General features: G+C 34.5%; 3 protein-coding genes across 4 annotated transcripts; 2 read left to right on the top strand and 1 right to left on the bottom strand.

The window, feature by feature from the left end:
- The first annotated feature begins 444 nt into the window (after window positions 1-444).
- On the top strand, window positions 445-9,541 carry LOC114415804 (farnesylcysteine lyase). The gene is made up of 5 exons (XM_028380661.1): window positions 445-1,061; window positions 7,015-7,188; window positions 7,659-8,018; window positions 8,165-8,340; window positions 8,927-9,541. The coding sequence occupies exons 1-5, from the start codon at window positions 489-491 to the stop codon at window positions 9,189-9,191; spliced, it is 1,548 nt and encodes a 515-aa protein (XP_028236462.1). The 5' UTR covers window positions 445-488; the 3' UTR covers window positions 9,192-9,541.
- A 1,070-nt stretch (window positions 9,542-10,611) lies between these two features.
- LOC114415806 (vacuolar protein sorting-associated protein 20 homolog 2) lies at window positions 10,612-13,881 on the bottom strand. Its single transcript, XM_028380663.1, has 6 exons — window positions 13,530-13,881; window positions 12,450-12,602; window positions 12,035-12,187; window positions 11,839-11,922; window positions 11,135-11,264; window positions 10,612-10,871 (listed from the first exon to the last, which is right to left on the bottom strand). Exons 1-6 carry the CDS (start codon window positions 13,629-13,631, stop codon window positions 10,846-10,848), a joined length of 648 nt encoding a protein of 215 aa, XP_028236464.1. The 5' UTR covers window positions 13,632-13,881; the 3' UTR covers window positions 10,612-10,845.
- A 753-nt stretch (window positions 13,882-14,634) lies between these two features.
- On the top strand, window positions 14,635-17,672 carry LOC114415807 (RNA polymerase II transcriptional coactivator KIWI-like). 2 transcript variants are annotated; one of them, XM_028380664.1, is made up of 5 exons: window positions 14,635-14,920; window positions 15,017-15,186; window positions 15,299-15,404; window positions 17,151-17,173; window positions 17,311-17,672. In XM_028380664.1, the coding sequence occupies exons 2-5, from the start codon at window positions 15,058-15,060 to the stop codon at window positions 17,368-17,370; spliced, it is 318 nt and encodes a 105-aa protein (XP_028236465.1). In that variant the 5' UTR covers window positions 14,635-14,920; window positions 15,017-15,057; the 3' UTR covers window positions 17,371-17,672. The 2 variants fall into 2 exon arrangements, with proteins under 2 accessions (XP_028236465.1, XP_028236466.1); XM_028380665.1 differs by having other exon boundaries at window positions 14,716-14,920; window positions 15,025-15,186.
- The last annotated feature ends 521 nt before the right edge of the window (window positions 17,673-18,193 follow it).

Raw genomic sequence — 18,193 nt, forward strand, 5'->3', positions numbered from 1 at the left:
AATCATGATTATGGGATAGCACTTATAAGTTAAAAAGCATTCAATCATGTTTCAAAGTATTATTGTCAATGTAGTGATGGGTGTGCACTAGTATGAGTACAACTTCAACATTTTATCCGAGTGCTAATTGTTCCAACAAATATTCTACTCCATTGAACTAATGTTGAACACAAATGAATAAATTTTTCATTCATTTATTTTATTTTTATCCCTACTTTTATTATAAAAAATGAGTTAAATAATTTCAGACAAATTAGAAAATATATTTAGGATCAATTCTTTGTGTCATTTTTAATACTCTTTAATCGAAAATATATTCTAAAAATTAATTTATAAAAAATTATAATATTTTAACAAAAAATTAGAAAAAATATTTTTTTTAATAAAAAATACGGTATTCGAAGTTGGGAGATCGTGAATAGATTTTTTTGTATAAAAAATTATTCATTCAAAATAAAAACAGCAAGAGGTGTCAGCGATGCAAGGCAATGGCAAAGCCAAGAAGATCAAAGATGATGTCTTTGAAACTCCCTTTCCTGTTGACCTTGTTCCTCGCACTCTCCCAAGCTCAACCGCATTCCGATGATCCACCGCCGCCACCCTCCTCCAACGTCTGCGTCATCGGCGCTGGCATCGGTGGCTCCTCCGTCGCTCACTTCCTCCGCAAATACTCGCCGTCCTCCACTCCCTCCACCAAAATCCGAGTGTTCGAGCGCAACGGCCGCGTCGGGGGACGCATCGCCACCGTGACGGTGGCGGGCGAGACCTTCGAGGCCGGAGCGTCCATTCTCCATCCAAAGAACCTGCACACAGTGGATTACGTTAAGATCCTGAAGCTGAAGGTCAAAGAGCCGACCGCGTCGGAGGATTCCCTCTCTCTCGGCATTTGGGATGGGAACAAGTTCGTTTTCAAAACGGTGTCGCCGCTTAGTTCCACTGTTCCCCTCATCGATAAGCTTCTCAAACTTCCGTTTGTTAATACTCTCGTATCGTTCGTTAATTCCGCACTCATGTTCGTTCGCTACGGCTTCTCGCTCTTTAAGATGCAGAACTTCGTTGAGGTATCTCGTCAACTATTTAATGAATTACTATCCGTTGTTTACGGTTATGTAGAAATAAAAAAAAAATAAGGTTAGTAATTGACAAAGGAATAATTAATGTGATCTTTAAAAGGAACAGAGGGAGTAGTAATTATTTGAGTAACTTGCTGATAAAAAAAAAAAAAAATTATTTGAGTAACTTACTAATTAATTACTCACAGGACTTTTTTTTTTTATCGATAAGAATTGAAAAAAAAAAAGAATGATTACAAACTGATTCTGTTTCTCTATTTACAGAAAACAGATATGATTACAACTAAGACAGTTAACTAAACCAAAGTTAGTTAATGCGAAATAACAACTTCTAACAAAATAACAGAAATAACAAAACCATAGTTGTCCTAATTGAATCATAACCGTTCTAACAACTGCCCTAACTGAATCACAAAGTAAAACTTACTTAATACACTAATACCCCCTCAAACTCAATGGGATTGAGGATCAGACATGGACTCAACTACGTTGAGTTTGGACCTAAGAAAGAAATCGAGTTGGTGATAGAGGTTTAGTGAGGGCATCAGGCCATTGATCTATAACAAGAATATGATACACTTTGAGCTCTCTAGCTAAGACTTTCTCCCTGACAAAAAAGATGTCAATTTTCATGTGCTTAGTCTAGGAATGAAGAACTGGATTATGAGTGATAGCTACTGCACTTTGGTTGTCACAGTAAATCTCTGGGTCTGAACAGGAACAAATAACTCTGTTAAAAGAGTTTGAATCCATGTAACTTCAGTCGTGGCTTGAGCCAAGCTCTTGTATTCAGCTTCAGTGGAAGATCTAGCCACAATTTGTTGTTTCTTGGACCACCATGAGACCAAATAAGGACCAAAATAAATCACTGCACCAGAGGTAGACCTTCTATCATCTGGATCCGAGGCCCAATAAGTATCAGACAGGGCTTTAATAGTAAAAGGCTGAGAGGAAGGAGCAGCCTTGAAAAGCAGACCATGATGAATAGAGCCTTTAAGGTACCTTAGAATGCGTTTAACAGCTGTCCAGTGAGAGTCCATAGGATTAGCCATGAACCGACCTACCTTGTTCATAGCATAGCTTAACTCAGGTCTTGTAATGGTTGTGTATTGAAGAGCACCAACAACAGACCTATAGAGAGATGGATTACTGAATAAATCCGAGCCAGCTTTGGTTAACTTGCAATTAGTTGTCACAGGGGAAGAAAATGGCTGTGCTTCTACCATTTTGGTTTTATGAAGCAAATCTTTGATATATTTGCTTTGAGTCAGTAGAATAGTCCCATCAGCCACTGATTTGATTTCAATACCAAGAAAATAGTCAAGTTTTCCCAATTGTTTAAGAGAAAAATTGGAATGCAGCTTAGTGGTGAGTTGCTGAATTACAACATTGGAGGTACCAGTGATAATAATATCATTTACATAAACAAACGAGAATGTAGATAATGTGTCCTTTGTCTTTATAAACAAACAACGAAGGATCACACTTGCTGGCCACAAACCCAAGTTGTAAAAGAGTTCCTCTGAGCCTATCAAACCACTGTCTTGAGGCCTGTTTAAGGCCATACAAAGCTTTTTGTAGCTTGCAAACCAAGGTTTTATTTGAACTTTTGAAGCCTTGTGGCTGTTGCTTGTAGATAGTCTCTTCAAGATGGTCATTTAAAAAGGCACTGTTGACATCTAGCTGGAACAAATCCCATTTATTAGTGAGAGCAAGAGTAATAATCAGCTTGATTGTAATAGGTTTTATCACAGGTAAAAAGGTTTCATTAAAGACCAGCAACCTGATGAAATTTTTTATCCACTAACCTAGCCTTGAACCTGTTAACACTCCCATCAGCATTCTCCTTAATTCTGAAGACCCACTTACAACCCACAACTTGTTTGTCTTTGGGAAAAGGAACAAGATCCCATGTTTTATTGTGAAGAAGAGCCTTGTTTTTTTTTTGGACAGCAAAACTATATTTTATAGATAAAAGTACCAGAGGTACTAAAGATACAAGATAGTTATAGTTTTAGATAGACTAGTAACTATAAAAATCAGGCTATATATCAGTCTGATCAGTCCAGAATTCTCAACATCCAACTCCCTGCCCCACAGATTTTTGTTTCCTAATTACAAAAACCATCTAGTGAAGAAGAGCCTTGTACTCTTGTTTCATAGCAGCAAGCCATTGACGGTCAGCAAGAGCCTGTTTAACAGTCTTAGGTTCACAATGTGCCAAAAACAGTGAAGAATGCAGCCTAGATTGATGAATTCCAGACTTGGATCTGGTTTGCATAGGATGGACATTTTGTGAGGGAAGAACAAAATTAGAAGAAGGAGAACTGACAGTGTGAGGTTGAGAAGAAGAGGTACTGGACAATTCACTTGGATTTCTGTTTAAGTCAGAAACAGTGTTAGAGTGTTCATTAGTAATAGAATTTGGTTCAACATTTGAAAGAGGAGAAGATGATGTGACATTTTGAGAATTAGGGAATTCAGTATTAAGGGATCTAGAGGGATCAACACTTACAGAAGTAGAATTAGTTTCATCATGTTGAGAAGAATGAGTGAGTTCATTAGGGGAAGGTGAAACAAGAGGAATATGAGCAGTAGGTAAAAAATTACTCTTATCACTCTTAGAAGAAGTGATAGAGTTGGATAAAGGTGGAAAAAGATCATCGTAAGGATATTTAAGCTCATTGAAGATAACATCTTTGGAAACATATAATTTTCTATTAGGAGAGAGACACTTGTAGCCTTTGTGAGAAGTGAAATAACCAAGGAACAAACACTCATGTGACCTGAAATCAAGTTTGTGTTTATTATAGGATCTAAGAAAAGGATAGCAAGAACATCCAAAGTTTCTCAAAAAATTGTAATTAGGTGACTTGTTGAACAAAATAGTATAGGGAACTTGAAATTTAAGAGAAGCAGTGGGTAATCTGTTTATCAAATAAACTGCAGTTTGGAAGGCAAAATCCCAAAATTTTAAAGGGAGAGAAGCTTGTTTGAGAAGAGTGAGGCCTAATTCAACGATATGTGTTTTCTTTCCACAACACTATTTTGATGAGATGTGTGAGGGTAAATTAGCCTATGAATGATCCCATGGGTTTGAAGAAATGAGGTAAGAGGTCTAAATTCACCTCCCCAATTTGTTTGAACACTTTTAGTTTTGGTATCAAATTGGAGTTTAGTCATGGTTTTAAATTGCTGAAAAACAAAAAATGTTTCTGATTTATTTTTAAGAAAATAGATCCAAGTGAACTTAGAATAGGCATCAACAAAGCTGATATAATAAGAGAAACCATTTGAGGACGAAATATGAGATGGTCCCCACCAAGCACTGTATATAAGTTCAAGAGGAGCAGAATATAAAGTTTGAGATAGAGAAGATGGTAGTCTATGTGACTTTCCAACACAACAAGCAGCACAGAATTCGAACATAGTTTTATTAACTATGGGTATATTACAATGATTAAACACAAGCCTTAGTACATTAGCATTAAGATGACCCAATCTAAGGTGCCATATAGTTTGAGAGCCAGTACTACGTGTTGTTTTAACGTCAGAAACTACATTTACAATGGAATCTCAAATTTGGGTATTAGAACCACTAGAAACAGAAGTAATAATGGAATCAACGCTGGAATTTGAAAGTAAGCAGGTGGCTGAGGCAGAGTCTTTGAGTGCAAGATATGGAAATATGTAGAGGCCATCAGGACCCAGTGAACCTTGAAGTAGCACTTCATTGGTTCCCTGTGATTTCACAACACAATGATTAGGATAAAATTCAAAGAAAACATTGTTATCCTTAGAAAATTTGCTGACAGTGATTAAGTTTTGAGTGATGGCAGGTACATGCAACAATTGTTTTAAGGACAGAGAGACTCTAGGATTAATAGGGGAAATAAACTTTGTGTAACCAGAAGACTTAATAGAAAGACCTTGGCCATTACCAATGTATATTTCGTCTGAATGAGGTACGTGGAATGATGCACCCGAATCAGGTATCCAAGTAGTAGAGTTAAGATCTTGATTTTCAGAATTAACCAGCATTGCACTAGGTTGGGAGTCTTTGTGAGAATTAGTTTCCTGATTTTGTTCTGAATTGAAGGTGTTTGATGAATTGCTTTGAAACATTGGTTCCATCAGCGTGAGAGACGCGTTTGGCTGAAAATCTGAATCATAGCAAAAATGACACACTGTTGTTGTGTGACCAAATTTGAAGCAAACTTGGCACTGAAAATTTGCATAACGACCACGGCCTCTGCCGCTACCACGACGACCTCCACCACGGCCAAAGCCATTGCCTCCGTGACCGTAGCCACCGTCGCGGTCAGAATCATTGCCTCCACGACTGTAGCCACCGCCACGATTGAAGTCACCATGATTTTCAGAATATTGGATTGATTTTGTGAATTGAAATTATTCGAGGATGAACTGTAAGAATTCGAAGATGAATTGTAACCTTGAGCAACATTAATCGATGGTGAATCAATAAGCGCTTCTGAAACTTTTTCATGCGTGCCTCATGTGCAAGCAGCAGTACCTCTACTTCTCCAATCGAAAGTGGTTCAAACTTACTTTCAATCATTGATATCACTGGACTGTACTCCTTTGGTAGGCCTTCAAGAAACGCGTCAAGGTGTTCACGCAGAAGAGCAGGATCTCCACACGATCCAAGCTCATCGACTATGCATTTGATGCACAGAAGATACTCACACATTGTTTTCTGCCTAAGCATTGTAGTTCTGAGTTCTATTCGAAGTATCCTAGCTTTCACACGTGTTTGCTTTTGAAAATACTCATGGATTTGCTCCCAAAACTGATATGAATGAACACATCCGATAATTCAAGATAGGATTGAAACTGAAAGAGTTGATTGGAGCCACGAAAAGAGAATCTGATCTTGTTGTTCCAAATCTGTGTATACTGGATTTTCATTTCCAGGTTCGCAATCTGCCTCTGTGAGAAAGCGCATCGGGATCTGAGGACTTGCCACAAAACACTGAAGTTTATGAGCCTTGATGACAGGTTCTACCTGTTGCCTCTATAGCAAGAAGTTAGAATCATCTAACTTCTGAGAAATTGGATGAAAAGAAGGAGTAGTGGAAGTGAAATTCTGATTTGTTGCCATGGATAGACCTCAAGCTCTGGATACCATCATAGAGTTTGAGAGAGAGAGAAAAAGAAGAAGTGGAAGATATTATTATTGATTCAGAATGAAAAGGTTAATCACAAGCTGATTACACATATATGATTACACATAACCTGACTAAGGCAGTTAATTAACCAAAGTTAGTTACTGCTCTAACAGAAATAGTAGCTTCTAACAAAATAACAGAAATAACAAAATCACAGCAGTCCTAACTGAATCATAGCTGTTCTAACAGCTGCCCTAACTGAATCACAAAGTAAAACTTACTTAATACACTAATACTGAGTTAGATCCACGAGAGTACTTTATTTAAGCATAAACGCGAAGTTTATTGAAATAAATTAAAAAAAAACTTATGCCTGAAGTAAAAGAAAACAATATATGCATTAAAGTCTGAAGAGTTTTTACCTTAAAAGTCTACCAATATCATAATTTTCTGATTGATTGACAATTTACAGTACAGTGCATGAAAATTAAACTTTTTCTCTAAACATCCTCTTAATAAACAAACGAGTGTAATTTCTATGCAGTAATGTCAACCAATCAGAAATTATGGATGATAATATGATTTTTAAGTAGTCATTGTAAATGTTAACAAAATTTACATAGCACAGTTTGTGATTAGATGGCTGTAAAATTTTTTGACGCTGTCATGTTTAGACTATTTTCTCTTGACAACCAATTACCTATAATTAACCAATAATTTAAAAGGTTTAGTGTCAAGTAAAAGTGATGTGTGTGTGTGATAGAGGGTAGTGTTATTTTGTATAACTGTGTATTGATTTTTATTTAATTTAGATTGCTGTGGATAAATTCGTAAAGTACTATGAAGATCCTGGTTCAAGACCTATTTTTGAGACTGTGGATGAGATGCTGCAGTGGGCTGGTCTGTATAATCTTACTACCAGGACTTTGCGGGATGAATTGGTGGATGCTGGGTTGTCTACCTCGTTGATCAATGAACTTGTTACTGTAAGAATTCTTTCTACTCTTTCGAATGTAGATCACAAATTCACTATTAATGTTTTGGCGATTCTGTTGAGTGCATTGATGGCAATATTTTGCTTATCATTACTGCCAGCTATGTAGTGGTGCTTTGGTATGAACTATGAAGGGATTGTTATTGTTTCACCATTACAGAACTACAAAACTGTTTTGTGTGTTTATCATGATGTACATATGTGACAGCACTTCTTTTTTTTTTTTTTTGGGGGGGGGGGGGGGGGGGGAGAACAATTTGGATAGCCATGATCAATACTTCAAAAGTGGAAGCTGGCAAGTTTTTCATGATTTGTGTATGTTGCTAATTTAACATTGATGGTTTTAAGTGCAAGTAATTGTTACTATAGAATAAAAAAACTCACACCTATTGAACTGATCATTGTCTGAGATTTAAAATAACTCATCAGAAGAAGAAACTTATGTTCTGGTTATTTATGCAGGTCATCACACGCATTAATTATGGCCAGAGTGTCTCCATGAGTGGGTTGGGTGGTGTGGTTTCTCTAGCAGGATCAGGTGGAGGATTATGGTCCATCGAAGGAGGCAACTGGCAAATGGCTGCTGGACTGATTAATCAGTCAGATGTGGCATTACACCTGCATGAAGAAATAAAATCTGTTGCTGACCTTGGAGATTACTACGAACTCAACTCAACAAAAGGAAACAGTTACAGATGTGAAGTTGCTGTGGTTGCTACACCACTGGATGAGTTAGATATTCAATTTATTCCTCCAATTTCAATTCCTGAGAGAAAATTACAGCACACATTTACAACTTTTGTCAGGGGCCTTCTAAACCCTGTGAGTATTTTGAGACCTGACTCCTGAGTCAGAAACTTACTGACATCATGTAATACATATTTTATCTTTCAGTCTTGTATACTTCTCCTTTTATGTTGGTTGGTGCTACTTCTAAGTTCTAATGGAGATGCTTTGTTGTGGACTAGGCATATTTTGGTCTGAAGGCTGTGACAAAAATTCCAGATCTTGTGGGCACAATAGAGGACCCTGAGCTTCCATTTTCATGCATTGCAGTTCTCAAGAAGCACAATGAAAAAGAATCTACTTATAAATTATTTTCTCGTCAACCAATGGCAGACACATTACTGGATAGCATCTTCAGGTAATAATATCAGCTGTTAGAGTGTTAATTAATTTTCTGTGTTCCTTGACACTAAAGTTATACTGCTGATTGTATACCAAAATATTCTTTACAAACATACCCCAGTTAGAAAAGAAGTCTAGTGCATAATTATAATAATGTGGGTTCTGATTAATCATTGGCTTCTCTAAAGTGAGCAACCAATTTTAGAGGATAAGGTAATTAATCTCATTTATTGATATAAAAGAAAAATCAATTGTTGATATTACATATCATAACAAATCATAGATGTGTTGAAATATCAGTCATTGGTTTTTTCATTAAGGACTGAAATTACCTTATCCTTACTTTAAAAAAGCCAAATTCAATCATTTAGCCGTAACGTGCACATTAGGCTTGGAACCCAATGTTGACATTTACTTGTTGAGCTTTGTATTAACTATTGATCTTTAGGCTTGGAACCCAATGTTGACATTTACTTGTTGAGCTTTGTATTAACTATTGATCTTTCTATTAAGTGTTGTTCTGTCTCCCTCCCTCCCACTAAAACAAGGAAAAGAAAACTGGAACCAGTTTGTAATTTTTTGTTGATTGCTATCACTGGCAGTGTGAGGAAGGAGACCATTCGGATAAACTGGGCTGCATATCCTCATTACCACGCCCCAGAAGTATTTGCACCATTTATATTGGACGGGCGACATCTATACTACGTTAATGCATTTGAAAATGCAGCTAGCACCATGGAGACAAGTGCTGTGGCAGCTGAGAATATTGCCCGACTCATACTGTCAAGATATTTTGGCCAAGTAATTGTGCATTCATCTAATTTGTCTGCAAGTTCTCAAGGAGAGGGTACTCATTTAGATTTGTGAGACAGTGATCGTAAGATATTGTTAGTTTGGATGATGGTAGATTTTATATAAATTGCATCTGAATTCTGAAAATTTGGAAAATCATACAATGTATAAACACTGGGTCAATAAATGATTACTCTCTCCACCCATAAAGCCGATACATTGCCTGTTTATAAAAAAGAATGTTGCGAGAGGTAAAACTGATAATGTTTATACTTTGAAGGGATTAGCCTCTCACTGTTGACTAGAGATACCCTTGATGCATACGACATATAGACAAAAAAGCCCTCTCCCTTGTATTTTATTATTCTATATTCTATTAATGGACAGTGTGTGTGAAATGTGAATGTTAAGATTGCAATTTCTAAGGAGGATTCCCTCAGGTTTGTGTCAGTTTTGTAGGTGTTTTTGTTGATGTAAAATTTAGGGAGAGGGGATGTAAGACAAAGTTTCTGAACTCAGGATCGTTTTATGAGATACTTGCATTTTTGTCCAAAGAGACGAATGGGGGTTTCAACTTGTCACCTGTCAAATGCGATATTGTATCGTGTTTCACTCGATTAATCCCTTGGGATTATCTAAGATGCGTTTAATATGTAGTTTTCTTTTTTTCATTTGTAGTAAATATATTTTGTACCAATCATGTTTCCTATTAATCCTAATTTCTGGGAACACTATTAATGGATTTGATAAGTTTAAAAGATTAAAGTATTAGAAATATACGACAATGTTTTGTTTGCGAGTTTAATGTCTATATATAGTGACAATATAAAAAAAATTTACACTATTTAGATGACTATATAAAAAGATTTATACTTTCAGTACATAATTTTTTTTTCTCTTTTCTCTTTACTAGCATACTAAAAGTTTTCCCATAGGGATGCATTTTACTCACCCATGAGAATGTTAGGGACTATTTGGTTTAATATTTTTTATTTTTAATTAAAAAATCTGTTTATTTTTTAATTTATTTTCTATTTTTAGATTTGTAAATAACAAAAATATTTTTTTATTATTTTAACTGTTCTATGTATAAATTATTAAAAAAATGAAGAGAAGATAAGACAATATTTTTGTAATTAAAAGTAAGTGATCTAAATATTTGTCTAAATTTGGCGAAGCAGACTTTTTTATATGTTATACTTTACTTTAACGACAACGTAGATGGTTTAAAAACCTTTTCATGTTTGTTACTTTGGAAACTTTGGTGCTGCCATTTATTATATGCCCAAAGAGTCATCTTAATCTTAGTATGCTGCGCAATCAACTCCACAAACTAAACCATAAATCCTAAACACAGTGACCTTGTGGCTGATGAATCCATGTTTCCACAAGGAAAAAGAAGGCAGTCAGCAGAGGCACAACTTCATCAACCAGATGTTTCGGGATATTATTGGTCAATATTATCGCTTAACCTTCAAGTATCTAACGCAAAAAATGTGAAAATGGTTGCAAAATATGATTTTCTCAGTATATAATTCTTGTTAAAACTGATGTATTATTATACATGCAAATCTGTACAAATTCAATGTCACTGCAAATGGTAAAACCAATCAAACTCCAGTAACTGCACGAATTTTGCAACAGAATTTGAAGGATACAGGCAAACACAAAGTCAGATCTTATGCCTTGGTTTGCAAAGCAATTGACATGTTTTGGGTCGCAATGTTCTTCAAGCTGCCAATGGTTCCTCCATAACTGTTTACATCATCAGTCATTAGTGGTTAGCTAATTTCTTTTTTCCTCTTTTATTGGGAGAGGGGGGGTTGGAATTATTAGATAGTTCAGGACCATAGCATGTTTATGGTCCCAATTGATTTCTACATGATATGCATTTATTTTTTTCCAATTTACAAGAAAGAATTAATAGCACTTAATTATGTCACGAAGAGATTAGTAGAGATCATGATTCCAAACCATCTAATAATTTCACGGGGATAGAAGAGGGGAAGATCAGATACCTTTTCTTTTCGTAGATACTTCAGCATCACTGGTAACAGGTGCTTTGGTTGGGACATCAGGAAGGTCCAACTTTTCTTCAATTTCTTCATTAGCTGAGGGAGGAACTTCAGGAAGATCTTGGACTGTAAGCTGAAGCAATAAAACAAACTCTGTCAATTTCCACAAATTAACAACTTACACGGGCATGCTGCATCTATTGCATATTTATGCGGCTTTGATTAAGTATTGACTGGTTTTTCCTTGGGTGTGACTTAAGTGAGTATTTCTTTTATCATATTCCTAATTTTGAGTTCACAATTTCTGCAGTCAATCACTATCTAAAAACATTGCAAATAGGAAGATAATTCAATTCTAAGTTTTTGCGGGAAGCATAACTACCGAACGGTTACATTATGCTGTTAACAGCAGTACACATCTTTTTACCAATAGATCACATGCCCCAAATAATCTTACATACACATTCATCATACAACAAAAGAATAGCAAATTTAACCTACAAAGAAAGCTAATAATATTCCCATGCCATTTCTCCAGCACAGAGGTACAGTATGTAAAAAAGGGTTTAATTGAAGCATAATGTATGTCCCTTCCATAGTATACTATGATTAAACCAACAGGTCAATTGGAACAGTTTCAATATGATTTTTATATTGGGGTGAGTAGAACAAATACAAAATTAAGAAAAAAATGGAAATCCATGTACCTGGATTTCCAAGTCCTCAAATTCTGCTAAAATCTCCTCCTCGTCTTCTGCTGATAACTTCTCCCCCATTATTTCATTAATTTCCTTCAAATTCAACAAAATTATGGGAACCATCAGTAAGCATCAAATTTCCATCTGGACATGGAAATCAGGTCAAAAGCAGCAAGAGTAAGCATAATAGTAAAGTCAAGCTTACATCTTGATAAGCTTTAGCTTCAGCAGTGTCATCCATAAGTTTCTGAACATCTTCAATGTTTATCTCACTTTGTATGGCTTTCATTGCATCATTACCAGCCTTCAAACTTTCAAACACAGCCTTCTGCTTGCTAGCCAGTTCAATATCTGCTAACTGAAAATGTGCATGTATTTGTTTTAGGTGTACAATTGAGTTAAGAGAAAGAAAGGTCAATGCACAATTATCTCCTCTAAACATGAGTACAAGACACCAGATGGGAAAAGAACTGAATTAGGACATAGAAACAGACAGTTGTAAAGCCATCAAAAGATGCAAACAGGTAACAATACAATTATTACTACTGGACAGAAAGAAACAAAACAAGGAAGCAAAGTAAAAATATGACAGGTTAATACGATAAAAATTAAAATACTACTTGCTGCTCAACATTTATAAGCCAAGCATCAACTTGCTTCAACAATTCTTCTTGTGTCTTTTTTTTCTTTAGTGCTAACAAGGCCCTGTCCTTCTTCTTTTCACGAATCAAGTCTCGTGCAGCTTGCTTTTCTGCTTCAATAACAGCATCTAGCTGGAAAACAAGAAATGAAAAAAAAAACTGAAGTAAGGAAACATGTCCAATAGGGTACTGCAGAGCTTATATTCTAAATAAAATGCTCTATCATCATTGATGACATAACAGATAAAGAGTGTAAGCATCATTGACATTCTCAACTGACTAGTCTTACAATCAACATACTTATTAGCATTTTATTGAAGTTTATTTGCAAGTCAATTTGAACAAGGAACCTAAAGGGAAAAGGCTGAAAAATGAAATCAACGCCTCTCTCCACTTCACAACAAAAGACATATGCATGAAAAGAAATGTAGTTAACATGTAAGCTCACATACCAACATACAATTTCAATAAGAAGCGTGCTCCAACACACAAAAATACAAAGCATGCTTATCATTAAAAATTTAAAATAATGTGTTGGTCTAGCTTGGAAATTTCAGCTCATTTACTTTTGCATTGCTGGCTGTTATCAGATTAATTTGAATGGAACATATTATAAGGGCAGGATCTGTCCACTGAGTTTGCAGCATTTCTTTTTATCTTTTTTTGGTTTTCCACATGTATCCTCCTTCAGAAGTAATCATGTTCAAGACACAATTGGACACTAAATGTGGGCAGCTCTTAAGGAGGTTATAATATAAGCGTGCAGTGCATGCAGTTCTATGGCGTATTAGATTGGAGCATAAAATGCATATTTTTAAGCATAGGATACAAATACAATGCAACCATCTCTTCAAAAGCCCAACATTTATTCATTGGAGCTATGCATTGAAGAATTTCAAAAGACCCTAAATTTATTTATTTGTATCTTAACTAACATTTAAGGTACAACCCGTCCTGATCATATTTTCCCTATGAAAACCCTACTGTCTTGTAACAACAATAAAATTCACAATCACAACACACCAAGGCAAAAATTGATTTTGGAAAAAAAAAAGTAACCTTTTGTTGATATTGGGCGAGTTTGCGTCTCTGGGTCTTGAGTGCGAGGATTGCTTTATCAACGTCTGTTACCTTGGGCTTCTTCACGAACAAATTACCCATCGATGATTATTGTGATCTGATTTCTCACTCTCTACGGAATCGACTTCAATCGAATCGAATCAATCATAGAGGAAAAGGGGCGTTGTTGATGATCATAGCTGTAAGCTGCCAGCGAATTCAATCAACTCGACCAAACAAACACACTTTCACAGGGTTTTTGATCCTTCGCTAAAGTGAACAGCCTGGCCACACCGTAGGAAAAAAAGAGAAAAACATATCTTCGTTGGGTGTGGAAATTTTTAGTCTATCGTCTTTAGGAGCTGACAGGAGTTTTTATTAATTTTTATATGTTTTAATTTATTTAAAATAAATTTTAATTATAATATAATTTATAGTATATTAATGAATGTGATTTATCTCTTAGTATTTTTTTATTGTTATTATATGTGTGAATATAAATAATATTGGATACTAAAATATCCATATATGTTAAGATTTATAGTGTGTTTTATAAGATATTTTTAGATAATTTTTAACTTTTTTTATTAATAGAAAATTTGTTTGGTTGTTTAATAAAAATGTTTTTAGTAATTTTTTTAAAATTTTAATTTTTAGTTTTTTATTTTTTCCTTCAACATTTATTAGATTTTAAAAAAAATTCTATTTAAGATAAAATTTTATTTTTTATTTTTATGTAATTATATATATTTTTAACTATTTTAACAAATAATTTCATCAATTATTTATGAATTATGATTAAATAAAATAATTAAACACTTATAATTTAATAAGATAATTTTTAAGTTTTTAATTAAGTAGTTAAGTTTGAGTTTTTTAAACTTTTGTTTTTTTTTAAAAAGTATTTTTTATTAAGCAGATAAAGATTTGTTTCTCAAAAAAGTAAAAAATAATTTAGACAAACACTAAAATCTTCTTATTTTATTAAAATAAATATTTTTTAAAAAGAAATAATTGCAAACAATGCCTATTGCCTTATGTACCCATTTCCGTTCTCATTAAGTGGCTAATTAAGGTACTCACTTTTCCCAATACTCATTATCATCACCATATCTGGGTGTCAATGCTACAAAAATTTCAAATTATTTTGAGAGAAAACACGTCAGCTTAGAAACCAAATCCAATATTAGACAAACCTGTTGTATGCCACAAATCACAATCCAATCCCTAATTTTGTATCTTGCAAAGCCCCCAACCCCCACACACACAAAAAAAGGGGAAAGTCACTTAAATTAAAACCCTGAGAATGTGAAAATTTTGAAACTCGCATCAACCGACTCTGACCCTTGGATTGGAGTGTCGCTTCGTTTGGGCGCCAAAGGCGTTTCTAGGTTTCAATTTTTCGTTCTATTTTCATTTTCATTCTCAATAAAGAAAATTTATTCGCTCGAGTCTTTTTTAAATCAACTAACTACTCACTCACTCAGTCACACAGAAGAAAAAGACTTACTCAAGAAGCTTCGAGAAAATGTCTGGAAAAGCGAAGAGGAGAGATGACGACGGTGCTTCCGACGCCGACTCTGAAGGCCACGCGCCGCCCAAGAAGTCCCTCAAGAAGGATTCCGATGACGATCCCGACTCTATTACCGTTTGCGAGGTCGATTTCTCACTCTACTATTCTATTTCTAGGATTTCTCTTTTTTCCTTTTCTTTCTATCTTTTATTCTTTTACTGTGTGCTTATAACTTTTTGTTTACGATGAAATGTAGATTTCGAAGAACAGGAGGGTTGCCGTGAGGAACTGGAAAGGCAGCATTATGGTTGACATTCGCGAGTTTTACGTCAAAGATGGCAAGCAATTGCCTGGCAGAAAAGGTTACTATTCTCTTCTTTCAAATGCTTATTCACTCTTCTTTTTATCTGTTTCTGAATTTATTCTAGTTTTGTGTGTCCGTGCGTTGTTTTAGGAATAGTAAGGGTTTTGGGTCACATTTTTTCTTCAAATGCTTTTCAGTCTTCTTTTTATGTGTTGTTGAATTTATTTTAGTTTTCCTTGTGCGTTGTTTTAGGAATAGTAAGGGGTTTAGGTAAGATTTTTTCAATGCGTATGATTGTTATTTTGCTGATTGGATTGAAACATGCCTAGGTCTCCTATTGATGCCTCATTCGTTGTGCAAAGAGGTAGTTAAACTAACGAATAGTGTGCTATGTTTTTGTTGATGCTGGTTGCAGTTTCTACTCCCTTGTTGCTAGGTTAGTCATTATTGATAACGTTGTCACATCATTGAAGGTTGAGGGATAAATTCATAAACATGTTTGCTGCGGTAGTTGGTTACCACATTGAAAACTTTTATTTTTTATGTTTTATGTGGAGTTTGTTGAATTGTGATTCATGAATGTGTAATTTGTTGTTAGCTCTGCTGGTCATGCATTTGAAATTGCCAACAATGTGGTCCATGGAAATACTCATACATGTTATATAGTATCAACATGTAATGCATCTTGCATGTATCTTTTTCATAGTCATTACAATGGACAAATTGATAATTATGCAATTGTGTCAAGTTGCATTGGATGGATACCTGTTAACTTGATTTACATGTTTCAACCAAAGTCTTTGCTTCTAATGGGGCACTGAAGGAGGTGAACAACTTGTACTGAATCTTGTAATTAACTTCTTGGTCAGTTTTAAGTTATAGGGCTCTATCTTTTTTGAACTTTGGATAACTATAGACTCTAGACTCTAGACATTTTGCAAGGTTAAAAATTAGACTCTAAATGATTGTGAGTTAATGACGTGATATATTGATGTTTGTTTGTGAGCAAACAATGGAAGATATAAAAGATGAATTAGTTTTGCTCATATGAAAGTTTTGTACCTGTTGGTTTAATTAAAATTAAACTAAATCAATAAATATGCACTTTGATTTATGAATCTGGAAAGTTTTCAATGACTAAACAGGAAATAATGGTTAACATGGCATTTGTGGACTCATAGGGAATAGTGTTGTTGGATCATGTTAGGAAAGCTTGGAGTATGAACTGCACTCATACATCGTTATTGTGTGATATAGTTCTGTGGTGGTGTGAAGTGGCTCTTGGTTACTACAGATTTGCAATTGTAGAGCATTTTGAAATTGCAGCTGGAACTGCACCCTTTTACATGCTATAGTGGTGTGATTCTAATGGGTAGCTTAAAACTCCCTTTTGCAACGTTGTCTAGATTGAGAGTATACTCATAGGCATTTCTGTAATTGGTTGCTATGTGTCGCTATACAAGATCAATAGCTATGCACTTATATTGGAAATTTATGTATGCTTCAAACCAATTAATATTTTTGCATTGTAATTATGCTTGTGCATGTGTATTTTGACCTGATTGTCTTTTAAAAGGTCCTTGTTTATGCTATCCTTTGATGTTCAAGATCATGCTCATGCATTGTGGTTGAGGAATCCTTATGTAGACCTGGGAAATTCTTCTAGATGTACAAAGACTAGTCAGTTGGGATCAAGTAGAGTTCTGGAATAGAACTCGATATTTGATTTATCCATTTCTTTTAAACCACATGATGATGATTTATAAATGTGGGTTACACTGACGTTTTTATTATTTGTTTTCAGGTATCTCTTTGACCATGGATCAGGTATAACTTGAAATTATCTGAATGTTATATATTACGAGTTCCATTTTTATGCCTGTCTTAAATCTGTTGGTTCTAATGATCTAGAACAAATGGTTTTCAAGCTAATGTTCCGTAATTCATTTTCTCGTGTTTTGCAGTGGAATGTGCTTCGTAATCATGTTGAAGAAATTGACAAGGCAATTAATGAGAATTCTTAGGAAGTGGGCATTCTAGTCAATTTTATAGTTTACTATGGTAGCATGTTATATACTCTTTTTGGATTACTTAAAGTACAGTTAAGGGCTACAGTATTTTGTCTAATCAAACCCTTTGAGGTTGCTATTGTAGGATTTCGATTTTAACCTCTGGTTGCTAATGCATGTAAAGTGTCCTCTATTAAATATGCTAGTTGTTAGTTAACTATATATACTGCTACCACATCCATGTTATTTACCCTTTGTTTGGAACAGTAAAGATTGTGGAGAAATAAAAGGGAAGGAGAAACTACAAATTTCAAGAATGTTAACTATTTATTTGAATAGTTGAATCTAATAATAAAAGGGTTTGAATAGTGGAGAAATAAAAGGGAAGGAGAAACTACCTTTTAGTCATTTTATCTGCCAAGCGTTTTAAATTGTGGAATAAAAATTATGTAAATTGTATTAAAAAAATTGTATATTATCATATAAATCTCATTTTAATCTTTAATAGTTTATGTATAGATTTTATTTATTGATCAATTAAACAAGTTATTCGTAGCATTTACCAAATAATTAAGGTACCAAAAATAAAATTAGTCATCTGTAGCATATGGTTAAGTCAAAATTATACGAAAACATCAAATTAAAAATTCGGATAAGCTGTTAGTTTGGCTGTAATGTACATCTCTGTATAAAGATGCAAATGTTTTACACAATTATGTAGCATATGTAAGCAAATTTACAAAACTGGGGTAATTTTTTTAAAAATTATAGGAATGGATAGATTTTAAAAATATTACAAGATACGGATAAAGTCATGTTTTAAAACACGACTTATCCA

Source organism: Glycine soja, chromosome 6, assembly GCF_004193775.1.
Source record: "Glycine soja cultivar W05 chromosome 6, ASM419377v2, whole genome shotgun sequence".
NCBI classification, from domain to species: Eukaryota; Viridiplantae; Streptophyta; class Magnoliopsida; order Fabales; family Fabaceae; genus Glycine; species Glycine soja.

Coding starts and splice junctions, on each gene's coding strand:
- LOC114415804 (XM_028380661.1), top strand. CDS start 489: ATGGCAAAGCCAAGAAGATCAAAGATGATGTCTTTGAAACTCCCTTTC. Junction 8,019..8,164: donor TCAGGGGCCTTCTAAACCCT/GTGAGTATTTTG, acceptor GTTGTGGACTAG/GCATATTTTGGTCTGAAGGC. Junction 8,341..8,926: donor TTACTGGATAGCATCTTCAG/GTAATAATATCA, acceptor TATCACTGGCAG/TGTGAGGAAGGAGACCATTC.
- LOC114415807 (XM_028380664.1), top strand. CDS start 15,058: ATGTCTGGAAAAGCGAAGAGGAGAGATGACGACGGTGCTTCCGACGCC. Junction 15,187..15,298: donor ACTCTATTACCGTTTGCGAG/GTCGATTTCTCA, acceptor GATGAAATGTAG/ATTTCGAAGAACAGGAGGGT. Junction 17,174..17,310: donor TCTCTTTGACCATGGATCAG/GTATAACTTGAA, acceptor CGTGTTTTGCAG/TGGAATGTGCTTCGTAATCA.
- LOC114415806 (XM_028380663.1), bottom strand. CDS start 13,631: ATGGGTAATTTGTTCGTGAAGAAGCCCAAGGTAACAGACGTTGATAAA. Junction 12,188..12,449: donor TTATAAATGTTGAGCAGCAA/GTAGTATTTTAA, acceptor GCACATTTTCAG/TTAGCAGATATTGAACTGGC. Junction 11,923..12,034: donor AAGCTAAAGCTTATCAAGAT/GTAAGCTTGACT, acceptor TTGAATTTGAAG/GAAATTAATGAAATAATGGG.